The following is an 18,294-nucleotide window of genomic DNA, read 5'->3' as shown; positions in this document are numbered from 1 at the left end:
CTTTTGTTGTGTATTTTTTTACTGTCTCAGTTTACCTCCCAATAGCTTTTGGCACTTCTTACTTGAAGCTTAAGAAATTCTCAAAAACTTCCCAATCTGAAGGCACAAATCAGAGTGCTTATGCCCAATTCACTCTTCCCCACCTTCCTTATGCTTTCATCATAACTGGGACCAGGGTTAGAATGGAGAGGAGAGCTAACTCCAAAAGGCGGTTCCTAATTTACTATTAAGGTGTGTAAAAATAATAAAAATAATATAATGAACACCATATGCAAAGGGGTGTGTTTAAAGGACTCTTGATATCTCATATAATCATAACCACCACGCTATGAACTGATCAGTATTATTTCACTCTCATTTCATGGATGAGGAAACAAGCTTAGAAGGGCAAAATCGGACTCTTGCCAGCACTCTAAGAAGAAAATTCAGATTAAATTACCTCATTATATTGACTTAAAGGTTTTGGGGTTTGTTAACCCTTGTATGTGATTTAAGGAAGGAGAAGAGTCCCAGTCCTTTTGCCTTAGGTAAATTTAGTTTTTCCAGGGGAATTTCCAGTATTTGGATAATACGTCCATTCTGATTTCTCATTTTTAAGGATAGGTAGAACTTTAGGGTTTCCCTATAACTTATCCAGGTATAGACCACTGGATTGCATTCATTCAATGAAGAATAAGCTGAGACATACAAATAACCCACTGGGTTTTTTCTAGTTTTTTGCTAAAAGCTGTCTATATGCTCCCTTTCTCAGGTGATGTCTGTGGATATTGGAAATAAATGAGGACAAGTTTGAATTTTGACTTTATAAAATGCTAGGGCTCTGGGTGCTCTAGAGAAGCCTTTGGGCGATGTTGCTTTAAAATTATTCCAGAAAAAATATCCTTGTCTCAAGCATATTTTGCTTCAGTTGTAGCACATTCTGTATTTTCCTTCCCTCAGTGTGCATGGACTGTTGACCCCCACTCCCTGTGTCCTAATGTATGAAGCTTTCTGCCTTCAACTATTGGACTTGTGAAAACAAGGTCAGTGTGGCTCTTGTAACCTCTGCTTGTGACGGCACAGAGCGGGGATCAGGGAAGCCCAGGAAGCAGGGACTCCAGCTGCGGGATGCCCACCTACCATCCCTGGGCCGCTATGCTGACCTAGAAAGAGTGAGGTTCAGAGTTCAGTTCTGCCACTTGCCAGGTGACAAAGGCCAGAAGTCATTTATTTCCCTAGCCTCTGCTTTCTCACCTGTTAAAATGGGGCTTATAAAATAGCCTTTGCATCTTTCACTGAGATGCTATGGCTCTTACAGATCAACATTTCTCAAACTTTCCATAGTGATTGGCGTTTCTGCCAAACTCTTGCTCTAAATCCTCCCTTTTGTGGTCTGCAACCCTCTCTCCCAAATGTACTTTTCTGACTTTAAGATATGTCCACTCTCTTGCCCTCCTGAACCAAAACTTCACTTAGCATTATGCAGTGATTGTTGAAACATTTTAACCTGAAAGTACTTCTATTAAAACAAAATTATTAGGTGGATTTAGTAGTTAATATATTCCCCTGGTAGCCTTGAGTTCTTGGTTATCCAAAGGCTTGCAACATTTATAAGAAAAGGAATTTCAAGATTCTGTCTCCCAGAATCTTGTCATTTATTAAATGACCTTCATTTTAACTTTGCTTCTCTGAAATCAAGATGATGGCTCTTTAGTTTGAGCCAGGCTGCCACCTGCTGTCCTTTGGTGGTTCTGTTAAAAGTAGAAAGAGGAAGAATAGTTCTGACCTCTGAATCAAAGGAATATTCTGCTCTCCCAGGTAAAGAGCAAGGTTAGTTTGTCAGAAATGGTTTTTCCTTCCATTGGTTCTGAAAGGGATTTCCAGATTTTATAGTTCACTCCTGGCCATGCAGAGGCAGAGGGATGAAACAGACACAAGGCTGGGAGCTGCCCCAGCACTTCCTAAGCTTGGTTTGTAAATTATGTGATCAAGCTAGTTGATAAGTTTGCCTGAAAATGTTCTCTCTGGTTGGGTGGGGAAGAGCCTTTTCAAAAGACAACACTGGATTCCTGTCCTAGAGAGACAAGCAGGCGGTGTTCAGGAGTCAGTAGTTAAGGTCAGATGCTGTTGGAGGCCAGAACATTTATCAGTGCCTCAGAAAGGCACGTGGGTGGCCATGGGCCCTTGCAGGGAGGGGCTGGAGCACCTGTTAAGAAGTGCCCTGCTGCCCTGCCTGCCAACGATGAGGTCTTTTGAGCTATGGCAGGCAGAGGGGCTGGGGAAACAGCTCCCCGCTGCTCTCTCGCTCACCTGCGACCTTGCTGTTGCTCTGGCATCCAGACTCTAAGTTCTTTGTCCCTCCTGCATGAAACAAGTTCAAATGATGACAGTAGTTAATGTGTCATTAGTGCTTTCTAGATGCCAGGCAGTTTCAGGCACGTTATAGGAATATCACATTCAAACCTCATAATACTCTTCCAACGATTTGGAGCCAATTTTGTAACTGTGCTTCAGTTTCCTGGTCTATAAGATGGGGTTGATAATAGTACCTACTTCAGAGGGTGGTTGTGAGGATTCAGGAAGTTAATGCCTGTTATTGACTTGGTCCGTGTAAACCTTAGCTCTTCCTAGCGTTACTGTGCTGCTTAAGCTGGCTGAGTCAATCCCTTCTCTCCTCTGAGGCTCGACTTCTTCAGCTGGAAACAGTCTGTTACTGCTTCCCTCACAGGGTTGTTGTGAGACTTAAATGGTAATGAAAGTAACATCGTATAATCGATGCTGTCAGGCGCTTTACAGATATCACAATGAGTGTGTTTTACAGAGCTGGCCTACTCTAGAGAGAAGTCGGGCCATTGCTGGTGGGAAACTTGTACTGTGAGGTGTGAAGGGCTAGACGGGTCCCCGAGGCCCTGCACGCCATCCACGCTTATCATGGGGCTTGGCTGGACCTCCTCAGTGGTTAAGCTTAAAGATCTGGGGTCACCCCAGAATGTGTACACAGTTCTGCCTTCACAGTGGAGATGGCCGTCTCTTAGGAGCCAGGTCTGAGGGGGAGGGAGGAGGCAGTCCCCGGGCCTCGAGACCCTGGGGGAGGTGTGAATGTGGATAGTGAGTTCCCAGATATAGCTCTCTTTCTGGTGGACTCTGCTTTGGAAATTGGAATGTTCTCAAACGTTCCAACCCCAGGGACAAAATCAGGTGCTCGTTTTGTAGATTAGTGGCCAGAAAAGGACCACCATGCGACCTAGACCTCCCTGGGCATCTGGAACCAGCCCTCAGGAGACCCGTCACCATACCACTGTGAAGGACCACCCTTCCCAGGGACCTCTCTGCTTGGCTGCAGCTATTCCTGCCACCGCCCCTGGACTTGCATCATCTTCCAGTGCAGCGGCTGGATGTTTCACTCTCTTGGCTTTTTCTTAGAGACATGCAAAAGTTCCTTTAACTTAGGGCTTTGCAAAGACGTTTTTAGAAGGTTTTTAATAGCAACAGTTTGCAGACATCACATACAGCCATGTTGATGTAAAAGGATTTAATACCTTTTCCTATTCTGGGTCTTTCCCATTACTATTCACTTTCTTGCCTTTTTCTCCTCACTCTCTCTCTCACACACACAGTTAGATCTCTGAGCAGCAGCTAGGAAACTGAGCTGCCTCCACCATGCATCTCACTTTGAGGAAGCTCTGTTTCAGGGGGGCACATGTTCTTGCCTTCATCTCACTTCTGCCCTTGGCCTCATTCTACTGCTCCCTCTTAGTACCTTTAAGTCCTCGGATTCAACTGAATGAACAGGTTCCTTAGAAACAGCTGACCCTTTCTTTGGCTGGGTCTGGACTTCTGGCGAATAGATGCAACTAAATTCTTTTGTCTTGGTCCAAGTTGAGCTCATGCTGGACTCCCGAAGAGGAGGTAGGAAGGATGGGAGGATGCCCATTGATACTTGGGGTGGATGGTACCAGGAACCCTGGAAGGTCTTGGGGAAGTGGTTTCTGGTTTCATCCAGCAATCTCAGGAGGCAGTGACCATTAGCCCAAGAAAGAGATGAGCATTGACCCACATGTAACCCAACTGTAGTGAGCTGAATCCCACATCAGTTGCTGACTCTTTAGAATGTCTCTGGATGGATCACCTTGTCAAAACAGGAGTCAGACTGGCTGGGTGTCACCACAGCAGCTGGGGTGGTAGCACCCAGGCACACAGAGGCAGCAGGAGCAGGGTGAATGAAGCTGAGGTGTCTGAAGTGCCGCCACAGTCCTGGGCATTCTCCTGCAAACCCAGAGCAGAGATGAGGGGGCAGCATTCAAGATGAGGTAACCATCCCAGCCAGAGGAGGTAAGGAGTAGGGAGGAGGGTCTCTGGGACCAATAAGGGCCCAAAACCTGGGGAAATGGGTAAGTCCCAGAAAGTGAAGGAAGCTCTGCCACCTTTCCTAGACCCTCACCTTTTAGGGGAAAGTAGAGGCTGTACACTCAGCTCAAGAGCCGGGCTCAAGCCTCTGCTTGCCCTCCGTCTTGGAGTGCGTGTGAGGTCATCCTCTTAAAATGACTTCAGGAAAGCCATTGACTCTGGGAGCACTTTGATGTGAGTTACTTGTGGCAGCCATATCCAGCAACGATGATACTGGGTATAAAGCGCCCAGTTCAGGGCCTGCCACGTGGTGGGGGCTCACCATTAGTAATATGCACATAAGGTTTCCTCCTATTTGCTCAGATCATTCAAAGCGAAGCCCAGCTGCAATGAGGACAATAGGAGGAAGCTGTGTTTTAATTCACTGAGGGCCCAAACCCTGGGAAATGTGGACCTCTTTATAGAGGCACCCTGGGATCCGGGTTGCCTTGGTACTTGAATGACACGGGGGCCTAAATGTGAATGCGTGTGTTTGGATATGTTCCAAGGAGGTGCACAAGTACTGCTGCCTTCATAAGTGTCCAGACGCATCATATCTGCCAGTGCACAGACAGTCACAGAGCTGAGGACCCAGGATGAAGGCCAAGGCCCACTCCTCACCCCGCCGAGTCCCTACCTCTGGATGGAAGGCGTGGCAGGAACCTGGTCGCCGGCGGAGCTTCTGGGAACGCATCCTGTCACACTTGACAGAGGCGTTATGTGCAGAATTCACTGTTAAGGCGAATGAATACCTCACAACAGGAAGTGATTCTGGAGACTTAAGTTCTGGAAGAACCTACCCTGGTGGGACCTGCTGCCTTGCAAGTGGCTTCTGGGGTCAGGAGGTAGCACCAAGGGGCCTGGGAGAAGGATTGGAGAACAAATAATGGTGTGGGGGAGGGTGGGCTGGTGGGGGTGAGGAAGGCTGACCTCTGTCTCAAAATCTGAGCCCCTCAATGACATCCCCTCCATGTCCACCCAGCCCTCCCCCCGTCCTCTGGAGGACTGGAAGGATATATTTGACTTCGGTAGCCTCCTGCAGGATGAGCGGGAAGATGCTACAGTCACAGGTGGTGTCTGTCACCAGGAGGAGAAGGTTGCTATTGGGAATCTGTTGCATCACAAAGATCCTGCAGTAAAGAGAGAGGTGGGTTCGTGGAACTTCTCCACGGCAGGCTTGACATTGGGCTTCTAGGGAAAGAACTTCTGGACACTTACTAGCGTGGAGTTGGGGTGGCAGGGGAAGGAATGAGGCAGGTCAGATTAGGGGCAAGTAGAGGAACAATCCTGGGCAACTGACTCATCCTATTGGCTTATTTTACCCACAAGCCTTTGCAGTTGCACTGCTCCTTTCCTAGCAGAATGGAGAAGGCAAGGAAGACCAAACCAGGACTTTTTTTTGGTGAGGAAGATTGGCCCTGAGCTAACATCTATGGCAGTCTTCCTCTATTTTATGTGGGATGTGGCCACAGCATGGCTTGATGAGCGGTGCTAGGTCTGCACCTGGGATCCGGACCTGCGAACCCCAGGCCGCCAGAGTGGAGTGTGCAAACTTAACCGCTATGCCACCAGGCCGGCCCCCAAACCAGGACATTTTTAAGAGTGAAAGGAGTTGTTATTAATATATGCAGGGACAACTGGCATAAATCAAGACTGTCTCAAGCAAATAGGGAGGTGTGGTTATCCCTGCTTTGGGCAACTGCGGTGGGGGCAGGCCACGTGGGGAACATGCAATGCTCAGGCTTGGCCACAAGGTGGCACAGTGCCCCTGTGCACTGTCCAGGAGTCCTGTGGAAGAGCCAGGCAGTAAGGGGTTAGCATGGGAAGCCTGTCAGGCACAAGGCCCGGTGCATTACATAACAGCAGCTGCCGCCCACTGAGCATCTCCCCCAGGAGGCATGATTTTACACACACACACACACACACACACACAGACGTACACAAGCACAGGTGTATGTTTAACATCCCCCACACCCTATGAAGTTGGTATTATTCCCTTCTTGTAGATGAGAAAACAGGCTAGAAGGGGTTAAATAACTTCCCCAAGGTTACACAGCTAGGAGCAGCAGAGCCAGTTTTTAACTCAGATCAGTCTATTCTAAAGTCTTTGCTTTACAACACACCATTTAGTTTACCCTCACAAGAAGGATTTAAGGTAAGTGTGCAAATAACAATAGCCTCAAGAAAACCACTGTTGTGAGGTTAGTGTCCTCCCAACACTGCACACTAGTGTAAGAGGTGGAAAGCTGGCTCTGTCTGATGGCAAGGGCCGAGGCCTTGGGAGCTCAGGGCCATCCTGGGAAGGCCCTGGTGAATGGCAGGGCTGGCCAGGGGACACCCCAGAGGAGGCCACTGCCTCCCGGCCCAGGACAGAACTCCCGGTGGGGAGGTCCCCGAGTCGGGGGTGGGAGTCAGCAGGAGAGGACTTTTAGTCTGGCCTCCCTGGCTCCCTGCCCCAGGGCTTGGCAGAGCTGGCCGCATCTAGCGGGAGAAGGCCTGAGTCTGAGCTGGGCCCCCACATGCCAGGGGTGGTCTGACAAAGCTAGGAACCCTCCTCCACCCCACCCACTCCTGAGGCCATGCTCGAGCTCTCCTGCTTTTCTGCGTGGACAGGTTTCTAAGGGAGAGCTGATTTGTTTCTTTCTTAAATCTACCCTTGCCTTCCGAGGGCTTGCCTGATGGAATGGAGCTGCTGAGGGCTGGCCTCTGCCTAAGCGGGTGTAAGACAGACACCGAACTGTGGGATCATTTTTTCTGTCTGGGGTGGCTTTGGGGCCTGAGGTGGGGGTGGATCTGCTGACACAGGATCTGGCCTCAGGACCACCTCTCCCTAGTTCCCTGCCCAGCACACCCGCCATCCACTGTCCCCAGCTGGCCAGCTCACTTCATACCCTCTGCCTCAGCCTGTGCTTCCTCCACTGAGGAAAGTGTGAAACAAAGCCCTTTCACTGAGAGCCCCCCCTTTCTCCCCACTTTAAACACGGCTCCCTGTCAGTGACAAAGCCCCACCCCAAGGCTGAGGACAGGCAGAGCTGCCTCGGGTCTTACTTCTGGCAGGCCCCACACTCGATGACCCCGTTGGTCTCCCGGATGGCCATCTGGTGCACAAACACGGGGTACTCCGTGTCACAGGGCTGCAGCGTGTCCTGTTTCTTGTGCTTGTGGGCTATGGGGAGACAGAGGCACAGATGGGAGAAAGAGCATCACGGGAATTGGAAGGGCCTTAGAAGTCCGTGCCCGTGAGGATCTCAGCTTCAACACTTCCGGGGTGAGTGTGGGCACTACCAGTGAAGCACCTTCTAGTCTTTTGCAGATGGCTCCTTTGTCAGAAAGTTTTCAGGACTTGTAAAGGAGGGGTGGGGTGAGAGAAGGACAGGGAAGGGAAAGGAGCAGAGTGCACCACAGTGGAAGGGGCAGCAGCTTGGGCTTCAGAGGCCTTGGGTATCAGTGGTGTGTGATGGACACTGTCACCCAGTGTCCTTGGGAAAGCCACTTCCTTCCTCCCTCTGCAAGCTGGGGAGGGGCAGGTGTCAGCACCGATATGCAGGATCTGAGATGAGAGCAGAGGCAGTGGGAATGCCAAGGGCTGGCTTGGGGGAGACATCAGCCCCTTAATCCTCTTGCCCTCCCCTTCACTGTGGACAGGTGACATTTCTCAAGTCGAGTGAGGGTGCCTGAGCTGGAGGCGCTGCTGTTTCCTCCTCTGTGAGGAGACCTGGGGGCAGCTCATCTCACGTGTCCCAACCCCTGGACCACATCACCATTTTCCTCTTGGAATCGTAAACATTTTCACCCGAGGAGACAGCTGGCCTGTTTTATTTTCCCTGGGGTATAACTATACCTGTGTGGGATGAGATCTGGGCTACCCACTAAGAATGGGGCTTTAAATTGGGAGAGGCCCTCTGGGTCAGGGGTGTCCCAGGATGAAGAGAGCACAGCCCTTCTTGGATGCATCCTGGGATGGAGAGCTGAGGACAGGCCCTTTGCAGCTCTGTGGCTCCCAACCGACCCACTGGGGGCTCCTCAATTGATGCTACTTACAGTGATGGAAGACAGCTTTGGCTGTCCAGGACATGAGGCCCAGCAGAGGGTGGGCATGATGTCACATGAGGTCAGGATGTCACAGGGTGTTGATGTCACATGGAATGAATGATGTCACATGGAGCAGTGGTATCCCGAGATGGTATGATGTCACACACACAGATGCAGGGAGCCAGGAGTAAAGGGAAGGTGATGAGAGAAGGCCAAGCAGGGTGAGATATGAGCAATGAACTCTCCAGAGTCCCCCATCCCCTCTGTCATCCACCCAGAGGTGACAGGTGTCCAATTAGCTGACTGAAATGGCATTGATAGTAAACCCTCAGTTATGCAGTCGCGTCTACTCACCCTCAGCACCCCTGTCCACATGCCAGGAACCCCAGGCGCTCCACTCCAGCAGGAACCTGTCAGACACAGAACTGAATCTCGGAGCCCTGCTTGCACTCCCCACCCAGGTCCCTGAGCGGGCTGGAGTGCCAGAGCCCCCAGATGGTGCCCGCTCCAGGCCCTCTCATCCAGGATACCCTCTGCCCTGCTGGAGGCTCCTGGATGAGCAGAGAGGGCTCCCTGGCAGCAGTGTGTAGGGAGGAGGTGCCATCTGTGCATGGCCAGTTCCACTCGGGGATCTTGCCTGCCTCCTCCTGGGTTGTGGGGACCTCAGGCAGCTCGTGCTCAAAGGGCTCCCTCATAAGCCACACCTGTGTGAGCCCCTCCCCAGCTCTGCCCCAGCCCCCAGCTTCAGCCCCTCACTCACAGCAGGAGCTCATTCACCAGCCACCTGGTAGCAGTCAGGAGGGCGGAGACGGGCTGGCAAGGAAAGGACACACCATTAATCCCAAGGCCTGGGTGACAGTGCTCCCCTTGGCATCAACATTACATACTACAACCCCCATGGCTCCCCGCTCCTGCTGCCACTACCTCCCACCCCTTCCCAGCAGGGGAGGGTTGGAAAGCTGAGTTATCGGGGAAATTCCTACTGCAGGGCAAACGCCTGGGGGTTGGACAATACCCATCGAGAAGGCCGGTCAAGCCCTCATGTGCATGAGCCACTCCGGGACATTTCTAGGATCCCTGATGACTTGTGTGACAGCACTAAGAGGTGAGGTTAGGAACAAAGCAAGAGAGGGGCTACAGTCTACTTTCTCTACCAGAGGCCCTGTTATTTCATGAGCTGCCAGAACAATTCCCCTGAAGCCCTAAAGATAACACCTCCGGACCTAGGGTGGGAGAAGGCCAAGTGCAGAGAGCAGGGAGGCAGGAAGAAGTCAGAGAGGGCCAGACGGCCAGAGGCTGGGTGAGAACAGGGACCAAGTGACCTCATTTTAGGACAGCAGGGGGCTTGCCGTCTGGTGGAAGAAAGGTCTGGGGTGACACTCACACTGACCAGGGGCCGGGCGGCGCTGGGATGGTGATTCTGGAGCTTGCACATGGCCTGGTAGTCATACATGGTCACTCTGAAAATCAGAAACAGGAAACAGCGAGTCCAGACTATCCCCTGTGCCCTGCCCCTGCCCCAGGGGAAGTGTGCAGCAGGGTCTCATTCATGGGGACTCGCGGGGGCGTGAGTTAGGACGGGCAGGTCAGCAGACGGCAGGTGCTGAGAACTACATTTCTGCACTTTGCTCCAGGGGCCCACACGACTGAGGCCCCTCTCCACCTCAAGTCAAGTCCCTGGCTTCAGAAAGGTTGCTTTTGGAGCTCTTTGGGGCTTTCGCTGGGGGTTTTTGAGGTCAGGATTCCGAGATCTGTCCGGACCATTTAGCATCAGATCCTGCCTTTTCTGTGTGTATTCAGACAGGGGAGAAGCGTGTCCCACTTACTGGCTGAACACCCCCATGCTGAGCAGCTGGGTCATAAGGGCACCATCCACCTCCCCCAGAAATCTTCCCACCTGTGAGGGAGAGAGGGCGAGAGGGAGGGAGAGAGAGCAGTGGAGCGAGGACTTGCACACTTCCCGCCTCAGCCCAGGGCTCATTTCTGAGCTCCAGACTTCAGCTGCCAATTGGGTTTTCCCAGCAGAAGCCCTTCAACATAATCAAGCTGAACCCATTCCACCAACCCTCCTTTAACCTGCTCCCTGCCACACTCTCTCTCAGAGCTTTTTAAACTGTTATAATCCATTAGTTGGCTATGAAATCAGTCAAGGGGTTGCAATCAGATTTTTTTAAGGGTCCAGAATTCCTTTGAACAATTCAGTGAGAACCGTGCAGTAAGGTTAAACAGGGTTTTCTGAAACTTGATTTGTTGTATGTGCCGTGTGTTCGGGAGTGTGTGTGGGCGAGCGCTGGATCCGATCTAAACGGCATTTCTTTCTGTGGGTTGTGGTCGAAGGTTCAGAAGCAGCGCTCCGTCTCCTGCAGGTCCTCATCGCTCCGCCGGGGAGGCTGGGGCCCCGGAGCCGCCTGTGATTCCCCCCACCCACTATATCCAAGTATCAATGTGCCCTGTGGGTTTGCCATGCACCATTCCCACTCCACGACAGTGACTTAACCCGAGCCCTCGTCCCCTCAGCTGCCCACTCCACCCTCCTGAGGGCTCTCCCAGTCCGCAGGCACTGCTGCCAGAATAGTCTCCCTCAAACACAGCTGGGATCCAGTCACTCTCTTCTTTGTTCCCTAAAGAACAAAACAAGACCCCTAGGGCCACGAGCCGGGCAGTCTCCTCCGAGTCCCTCCGCTTCTCAGCCTCAGGCCCGCGCCAGCCTCAGCCTCACTCCCACGCTGTCCTCTCTGCTTGCCCTGGCCTCTTCTTCTGTGCTTTCTCCATAGCAGAGCGGGAAGAGCTTGAATTTAGGTGTTGGATTTTGATTCAAATCCTGGCTCCGCCACTGCCTGCTGTGTGGCCGAGGGCCCGTTGTTAGAATGATTAGGGATAGCACGTGCCAGATGCTTGCCACACAGTAGGTACTTGGTCAGTGGCGGCCAGGAAGACAAGGAGCCGCTCTCGGCCTTGGCTCTCCCCACCTGGATTACCCTTCCTCAGTCCTCACTCCAAGGAGCTTTTCTGCTCACCCTCCTCCGAGAAGTCTTTCTTTTCTCACCTTTCCAGTCAGAATTAATGCCTCCTTCCTCTGCCTCTGAAACTGACAGGCCAATGACAAAAGCACGCAGCAGAGAATCGAGAGTTGGAGCCACGAGATATTCATCACGAGATATTGTCTGAGCTCTCCTCTCTGCCCGGAAGGCCATCTGTCCTGACTGGGAGGCCTGAAGAGGGCAGTGGACAGCACAGGGGGCAGCAGGGAGGAGCTGAGGGCATTCCAGGGACAGACGGGCAAGCGGGAAGGGGAGAGGCATCCATCCTGCCTGTTGTCCACGGTGCAGCCCTGAAGCCCCCTGAAGTCCGTCACCTCCAGCCATCCCTCTTAGCCGGGGCCGGCTTTTTGCCATTCCAGTTATGCGTGTGTGCGTTCCTGCATTCCCAGACAGCGAGATCCTGGCGGGCAGAAATCCCCCCCGCTGCTCCCCAGAGACCATACGGGTCCAGCCCATGGTTGCGATTCCGTGCATATTTGCTGAAGGCACATGTGAGCAGTGCACGAGGGAATGAACGAACGCTCTGAGTACTCTGCTCCCTGGGAAAAGTGCAGGGGGGAACTGAAGCTCCTGATGCGGCTGGCCCGGATTGCCACGAGGCTGTCCCCTTCTCTTTCCTATTCTAGGCTTATTCACCAACAACGCTGTTGTTCAGACACTTGATTCTGAGAAGGGAGGTCCCTGACAGGAAGACAAACTCCCGGACACTGGAAAAAATGTATGCTTCGCTGTGCATGCACGGCTTGATTTTCTAGGATGTGTCACTTTGGCAGAGATGCCCCATCCCCACTTCTTCAGTGAGGCAACCCTGACTTTCACTATAGTAGCAGTGTGCTCAGCTACAAGACTACATTTCCTAGACTCCCCAGCAGCTGGGGCCAGCCAATGAAATGCGAGAAAAGACACTGGGTGGGACTTCCGGGACTCTTTTTAAAGGGAGATGACTGCGGGAGGGGGACCTCATTCATAGCTGTTGCCCTCCCCTTTCTTCTTGTCTGGAAAGTGGACAAGGAGGCAGGAGTTCCTATAGCCATGTTGTGGTCCTGAGGATGGGGACATCTGGTGACCGTCATACCAACCAGGCCTGGACTGCCTTCATCCATTCTTTTATGTGAGAGATTAAACCTTTAATTTGTTTAGGACACTTCAGTGGGGACTTCAGTCCTGACAGCAGAGCACAGTTGCTAGCTGATAGTTCACTGGAACTTTATCGGAGTGAATCAGTGCCTCAAATAGGTAAATTGATCAGTTCTTGACCCTGCAGAGCCAAGGTCCAAACACTCAACCTCGGGTACCCTGTCAGTTCAGGACCCCCAGATGGAACGTGAGGTGGCACCCAAAGCCCAGCCCAGCACGGGCACTGGAGCCTGCGCGCAGCCACGGCACCACCAGGGGCTGCAGCTCTACCTGCCGTCCAGCTTGCTGTCGCCAGGGCAGGGTTCTGCCTTCGCTGTGGGTGACGCACAAACAAGCAATGGTCCACTGGGCTGCCTGAGCTCTGGGGCTGGATGAAAGGGGCCTGAGCTCCCTGAGTTTCCAGCCTGTGATGAGGCAGGAGTGAGGTGGGGTCCCGCCGAGGAGTCGGGAGCAGGAAGCAGCTGGGCAGGAGCAGTGAAGAAAGCAGAATTGATGAGCATCCTGCTGGCCAGGCGGCAGCCCCTGGGCATGGCTAATTTGCATGCCTGGTTGAGGCTGCTGTCCCCAGAGAGGAGGGGGACCAGAGAGTGGGTGGGGGCGCTCCTGACTCTGGTGACGGAATGGAGCAAATGTCACATGGCCTCCTTACCTAGGGACAGCCTCAGTTTCTTCTCTAAAAATGGGGTAACGCATCTTCTTGAGGGGTGTGAGGATTAAATGAGGTACCAGAGTAAACTCACTGTGGGTGGCTCCTAGGGGGACCTATTGCCTTCCATTCCTTCCTAGTGCACAGCCTCACTTGACTGCTCTGAACTGCCCAGTGTATTGACAAGAACTTTTGGCCCCACGGGGCGTCAGGAAGAGCGTGGGGGAGTGGGCACGCGCACGGTGCTCTGGGGAGAGGCACCGGGTCCGGTGAAGGCAGCGGAGGGCTGCTGCCAGAGCCCAGGGGGCAGGGACATGCTGAGGCAGGCTGGGAGGACTGGGGGCTGGAGGGGCCAGGTCAGGAGCCCGTGCAGCAGGGCGCACGGAGGTTTCTCCTGCACCCCCCACACAGCACGGGGAGCAACGAGGGGAGGCCGCCGTGCTGAGTGGGAGAGGAGACAAAGGCTTGGGCAGGGGTACAAGGAGGCAGGGAGGTGAAGGAGGACGGAAGGAGACAGTAGCTGAGGCTCGAGCGCAGACCAGAGGCCCTGTGAGGGCAGAAAGCGTTGCCCTCATCTGAGAGCCTTGCCAGCCCTGGCTCTGCAGGCTGGGTGGGGAGCGGGGAGCTAGGGCGGGTGCTGTGCCCTCTGAGAGATCCAAGTCCCTCAGGGAAAGTTGCCTGGGTGGGGAGTCTGATTTTCTGGGCTCCACTCCCTCTTTGAGGTCCGTTTTGAAGCTCCCATGTGTGGGAGCTACCCACAGGCAAATGATGGGACCTAGAGTCCCCGGATCCAGGGTGACAGAGCCACTGTAAACGTTACAAAGACCCAGGGAGCTGTTGTCACTATTCTGGCCCCAGCCGTCTGCTCTCTTTCTAGGCCCCAGATAGAAGGCTGTAATCCTGTCGTTTGTAGTTCTTTATTCTAAGAATGAGCCCCAGGCTGGAAGAGAGGCCCAGTGGGGCCAAACGCCTGACCAGCAGGCCTGGAACACCCCCAGGATCAGGAGAGAGCCAAGCCCCTTCCTCGGGCAGGCTGCAGACAGGGCCCTGGGGCTCCTGCACTGGACAGTTGGCTGAGCAGGGGCCTTACTGAGGAAGGGCTGGGAAGGACTTTGGGAAGAATCTTTGGATCTGGATCTGTGACAAGTTTCCCTCCCCAGGACCCTGGATGGACCTCGGCAGGGACAAGTAGCCTGGACCTTCTGACACATTAGCCCAGTGGAGCAAGCGCATCCAGACTAATAGCCACTGACACTAAGGCCCAGGCAGTGGTCCTCAGAGTTCCTCACACATCAGACTCACAGGAGGGCTTCTTACAGCACAGATGGGGGGCCCCACCCCCAGAGTTTCTGATTCCCTAGGTCTGGTGTGGGGCCTGACAACTTGCATTTCTACCAAGCTCCCAGATGCTGCTGTTGCTGCTACTGGCCCCCCCACCACGCTCTGAGGCCTAGGGATAAAAGCGGGGAGGGAGGAATGAAGGGGTTGGGGGAGCGGCCAGGTCACGTTGCCCTTGATAGCACTTGGGTGTGCTTGGGGAGAGGGGCAGGTTTGGGTAGGTGGGTAGGAGTTTGTGGTGGGATGACTCTGAAGGGGTTCACACGGGCCCCAGCCTCTTTATAGTCGTGCCCTTCCAGAAGCCCTGCCCCTTGAGCATGGACTGGGCCTGGTAACTTGCTTCTCGTGAACAGAATGTGGTCAGAGTGATGGGAAGTCTCTCCTGAGATCAGATTCTCAAGACTGTGCCTCCCGTCTTGCTCTCACACTCTCGCTGGGCCTTCCTGGCTTGCTCACTTGGATGAAGCGAGCAGCCCTGGAGGGAGCTGTCCTGTGGAGAGGCCCATGTGGCACCTGAGTCCTGCCAGCACCCATGGGAGTGAGCTTGGACACTGACCTCTCTCTAGTCAGCCACGAAGTGACTGCAGCCCTGGCTGATACCTTAAGTGAGAGACCCAGAATCACCCAGCGAGGCCACACCCTCGCTGGCTGTCTCTGGTCTGGCTGTCATTCCCTGTGTGCCTCTCATAACCTGACGCAGCTCAGGTCGTGGGGTCAGAGGTCAGAGTGAGGAGGAGAGCTGAGCCTCGGCCCCAGCCTTGCAGCTCAGCTCCTGGAGGCCTAGGTCGTGATTCTGCAAAGTGAATGAACTCTTCCCTGGCCCGCAGTAGGGGCTCGGTGGGAGAATGGCTGTCCAGGAGCCAGGACTTGCAGCCTCCACGTCCACCAGAGAAGGCCAGTCTCCCTGGGGCCACCAGCCCTGCCCCACGCATTCTGGAGTCCCAGCAAAACCAGTGCTCTCCCAGCTTGGTTTCCCTCAACACGAGTCTTTCCTGGATATCCCTTGCTCGCTATTGCTGCTCTCCACCTATATTTCTAGGTTCGAAGTCTGGCTTTTCTGTAGCTGTGAGTTTTGGGGTTAATAACCTAAACTTGCAGAGTCTCAGTTTTTTCCCCGGCATAAAATGAGACTAAGAGCATCAGCAGGGATGATGAGGGAAGGCCTGCCTCCCTGGGCGCCTTGCGGTGTGGGGGCGGGGCACAGGGGTGTGTTGGGGGCCAGGGGAACTTCAGGCTCTGCAGGAGTCCCTGGGAGGCCCTGACCCTATTATGAAGATTAAATTTTATTTCATTTACATAAGATGAGGGATGGCTTTTAAAACTACACACCATGCAAAAAGATAATATAATAGTTGAGAAAATAAGGGTAAATAAGCTAAGTTTTTAAAAACCATATTTATAAAATATGTCTCTGAGTAACTGTTTGTTACCATATATTATCCATATTTGTACCAAGTGACATCACGGCTGTGAAGACACATGAGCAAATGTGGTCTGGGTGGAAGAGGACCAGAGTGGCCCCAATGGGTTATGCACAGGGCCCCTTGGGGGACTGCCTCTCCTGAAGTGGCCCCGAGCCGGTTGGTTTCCCTCCTGGGCCCACTCCCTGCAAGGCTGGCCCAGCTGCCTTGAGCAGGAGTCAGCCAACAAGGGCCCTGGGGCCAAATCTGGCTCACCAGGGACTGATGTCAGCCCCTGAGCTAAGAGTGCTTTTCTACTTTGAAATGGTTGGGAAAAAATCAAAAGATTAATACTATTTCATGACTCATGAAAATTATATGAAATTGAAATTTTGAAACTGAGAATGAAGGAGTTAAAATTTCCCTGGATTAGGGTGACACTCTGCCTCGTACCCACAAGGTTAACATGGGAAAGAAAATAACCCAAGTTTCTGAGCTTGCCTTGTAGTTTGGGGCTCAGCAAATACAAAATTATGATTGTTCTTTCTCTAATAGCTTTCTGAGCACATGCAGAGGCCGGGGGCATCCATAAGCCTGAGGGAGAGTTAGGTGTGCCGTCAGCTATGAGGTGAGAAAGGAGTGCCTCCATTGTTTTATTTCCCCTCTAGCAAAGGGAGGGCCAAGCTTGGTGGGTTAGAGTAGAGTTTTCCACAAGGCATGTCCAGACAGGAAGAGGACACACAGTGAGGAAGGCCTGGCCCTTCTGGGCCCCACGAAGGTGGGAGGGGACGGTGCTCTGGTCTGAGTGCCTCACCCGAATTCACATGTTGACACCTCACCCACATGGCGACCGTAAGGGGGGTGATCAGGCCATGCAAGCAAAGCCCTCAGGAACGGGATTAGTGTCCTTATAAAAGAGACTCCAGAGAGCTCCCTGGTCCGCTCCACCACGTGAGGACACAAGGCGAAGTCTGTGACCTGGAAGAGGGCCCTCACCCGAGCATGATGCCACCCTGATCTCAGACGCCTGGCCTCCAGCCCACAAGGAATAAATTCCCGTTGTTTAGAAGCTGCCCCGTCTGTGGTATTTTCTTATAGCAGCCTGAGTGGCCCAAGCGAGGGCGGGTGAAGGCAACAGAAGGGAGTGAGACGATGAGCAGTGGGAGGGTGCTTAGGACTCTGGGAGGCCCCCCAAAGGCCAGGCCAGAGGGCAGCACAGCACAGCACCGAAAACATGGGTCCCTGAGATGCAGCTCTGCCCAGCCTCTCCTCATCGTGTGGACAATTTCCCCACCAACCACAGGAGAAGACCAGTTAGTTACCAACAAATAAGGAAGTAACATTGTCTCTGCTCATCTGAGTTGAAATGTGTCTGAATTTTGTAACCTTGCTAGGATGACTCTGGTTTCAAGGAGAAACTCCTTTTTCTTCAGGCCTTTTACTCCGATTGGCTCTAACCCAGGATTGCTTCCTGGGGCCGTCAGCCCTTTCTTTGACTGACATGGCTGTTGGGTGACTAGACTCCTCCCTAATTCCATTTCCCCAAGACCTTACCTCCTGGGACATCTCTGAGATCAGAATGAACCCGTTGTTGTCGATGACAAAGCAGTCCAGGTCCTGGGAAGAAACCCAGAAAGGAGGGAGGTCATGGCCAGGCCCTACCACTGACCCCTGGGTCTCCTGCCTGTCCTGATGGTTTGGGAAGGCAGGTCTCGATGTCCAGTGGAAAGGTACCCTCTGTGGAGCCCAGCACTGCAGGGGAGGAGGGCAGCTGGGAAGGAGGGCAGCTGGGAAGGAGGGGAGCTGGCCCATCGAGAGCACATGGGTCGAAGGGCCCACGGTTCCCGCTTCCACGCTCTTCACATGCGGAGGAACTTACATTGTCCTGGCAGCTCTTTGGGCAAGGCCCATCCACAGGGCTACACTGGAAGGAAGAGGAGAAACTGTGAATTGTGTAGCCTGTGTGAATGTGTGGGAGATATGTGGTTGTCAGCATGTCTGAGTGTTGTGTGTGTGGTACATCTGCCTTGTGTATTTATGTGTAGGGAATGGTGGATGTGTGTTTATGGTATACTTGTGTGTGCACGTGTGTGTACTGTATATATGTTTGGTGTGTGTCTGTCTGTGTATGGCATATGTGGCGTGTGTGTGGTATGCCTGTGTTGTATGTGTAGGTATTTGTGTGGTGTGTGATGTGTGTATGGGTGCATGTATTGTATGTATGTGGGGTGTGTGTCAGTGGGGTCAGGTCACTGAGAAGCAGGACCCTTGCTGGCTGGCAGCAGCCCAAGCACACAGGATCAGCCTCCTGGGAGGGAGCCACGGCCCCTGCAGC

At 53.1% G+C, this 18,294-nt stretch overlaps 1 protein-coding gene across 1 annotated transcript in view; it reads right to left on the bottom strand.

Annotated features, from left to right (window-relative positions):
* Window positions 1-3,440: 3,440 nt before the first annotated feature.
* The window catches only part of CACNA2D4 (calcium voltage-gated channel auxiliary subunit alpha2delta 4), a 105,415-nt gene continuing 90,561 nt past the window's right edge, over window positions 3,441-18,294 (bottom strand). Inside the window, exons 28-38 of the mRNA XM_070620353.1 lie at window positions 17,839-17,883; window positions 17,514-17,576; window positions 10,224-10,294; window positions 9,782-9,857; window positions 9,158-9,210; window positions 8,752-8,807; window positions 8,407-8,427; window positions 7,414-7,531; window positions 5,383-5,495; window positions 5,003-5,085; window positions 3,441-4,245 (exon numbers count right to left, since the gene is read on the bottom strand). Of these exons, the coding sequence (XP_070476454.1) occupies window positions 4,141-4,245; window positions 5,003-5,085; window positions 5,383-5,495; window positions 7,414-7,531; window positions 8,407-8,427; window positions 8,752-8,807; window positions 9,158-9,210; window positions 9,782-9,857; window positions 10,224-10,294; window positions 17,514-17,576; window positions 17,839-17,883 (804 nt within the window). The 3' untranslated portion in view covers window positions 3,441-4,140. The remainder of the gene's footprint in view (window positions 4,246-5,002; window positions 5,086-5,382; window positions 5,496-7,413; window positions 7,532-8,406; window positions 8,428-8,751; window positions 8,808-9,157; window positions 9,211-9,781; window positions 9,858-10,223; window positions 10,295-17,513; window positions 17,577-17,838; window positions 17,884-18,294) is intronic.

The sequence above is a fragment of the Equus przewalskii genome, chromosome 5 (genome assembly GCF_037783145.1).
Source record: "Equus przewalskii isolate Varuska chromosome 5, EquPr2, whole genome shotgun sequence".
Taxonomy (NCBI): Eukaryota; Metazoa; Chordata; class Mammalia; order Perissodactyla; family Equidae; genus Equus; species Equus przewalskii.
Note: the sequence above shows the minus strand (reverse complement) of the source record. Positions and strands in the feature narration are given on the sequence as shown.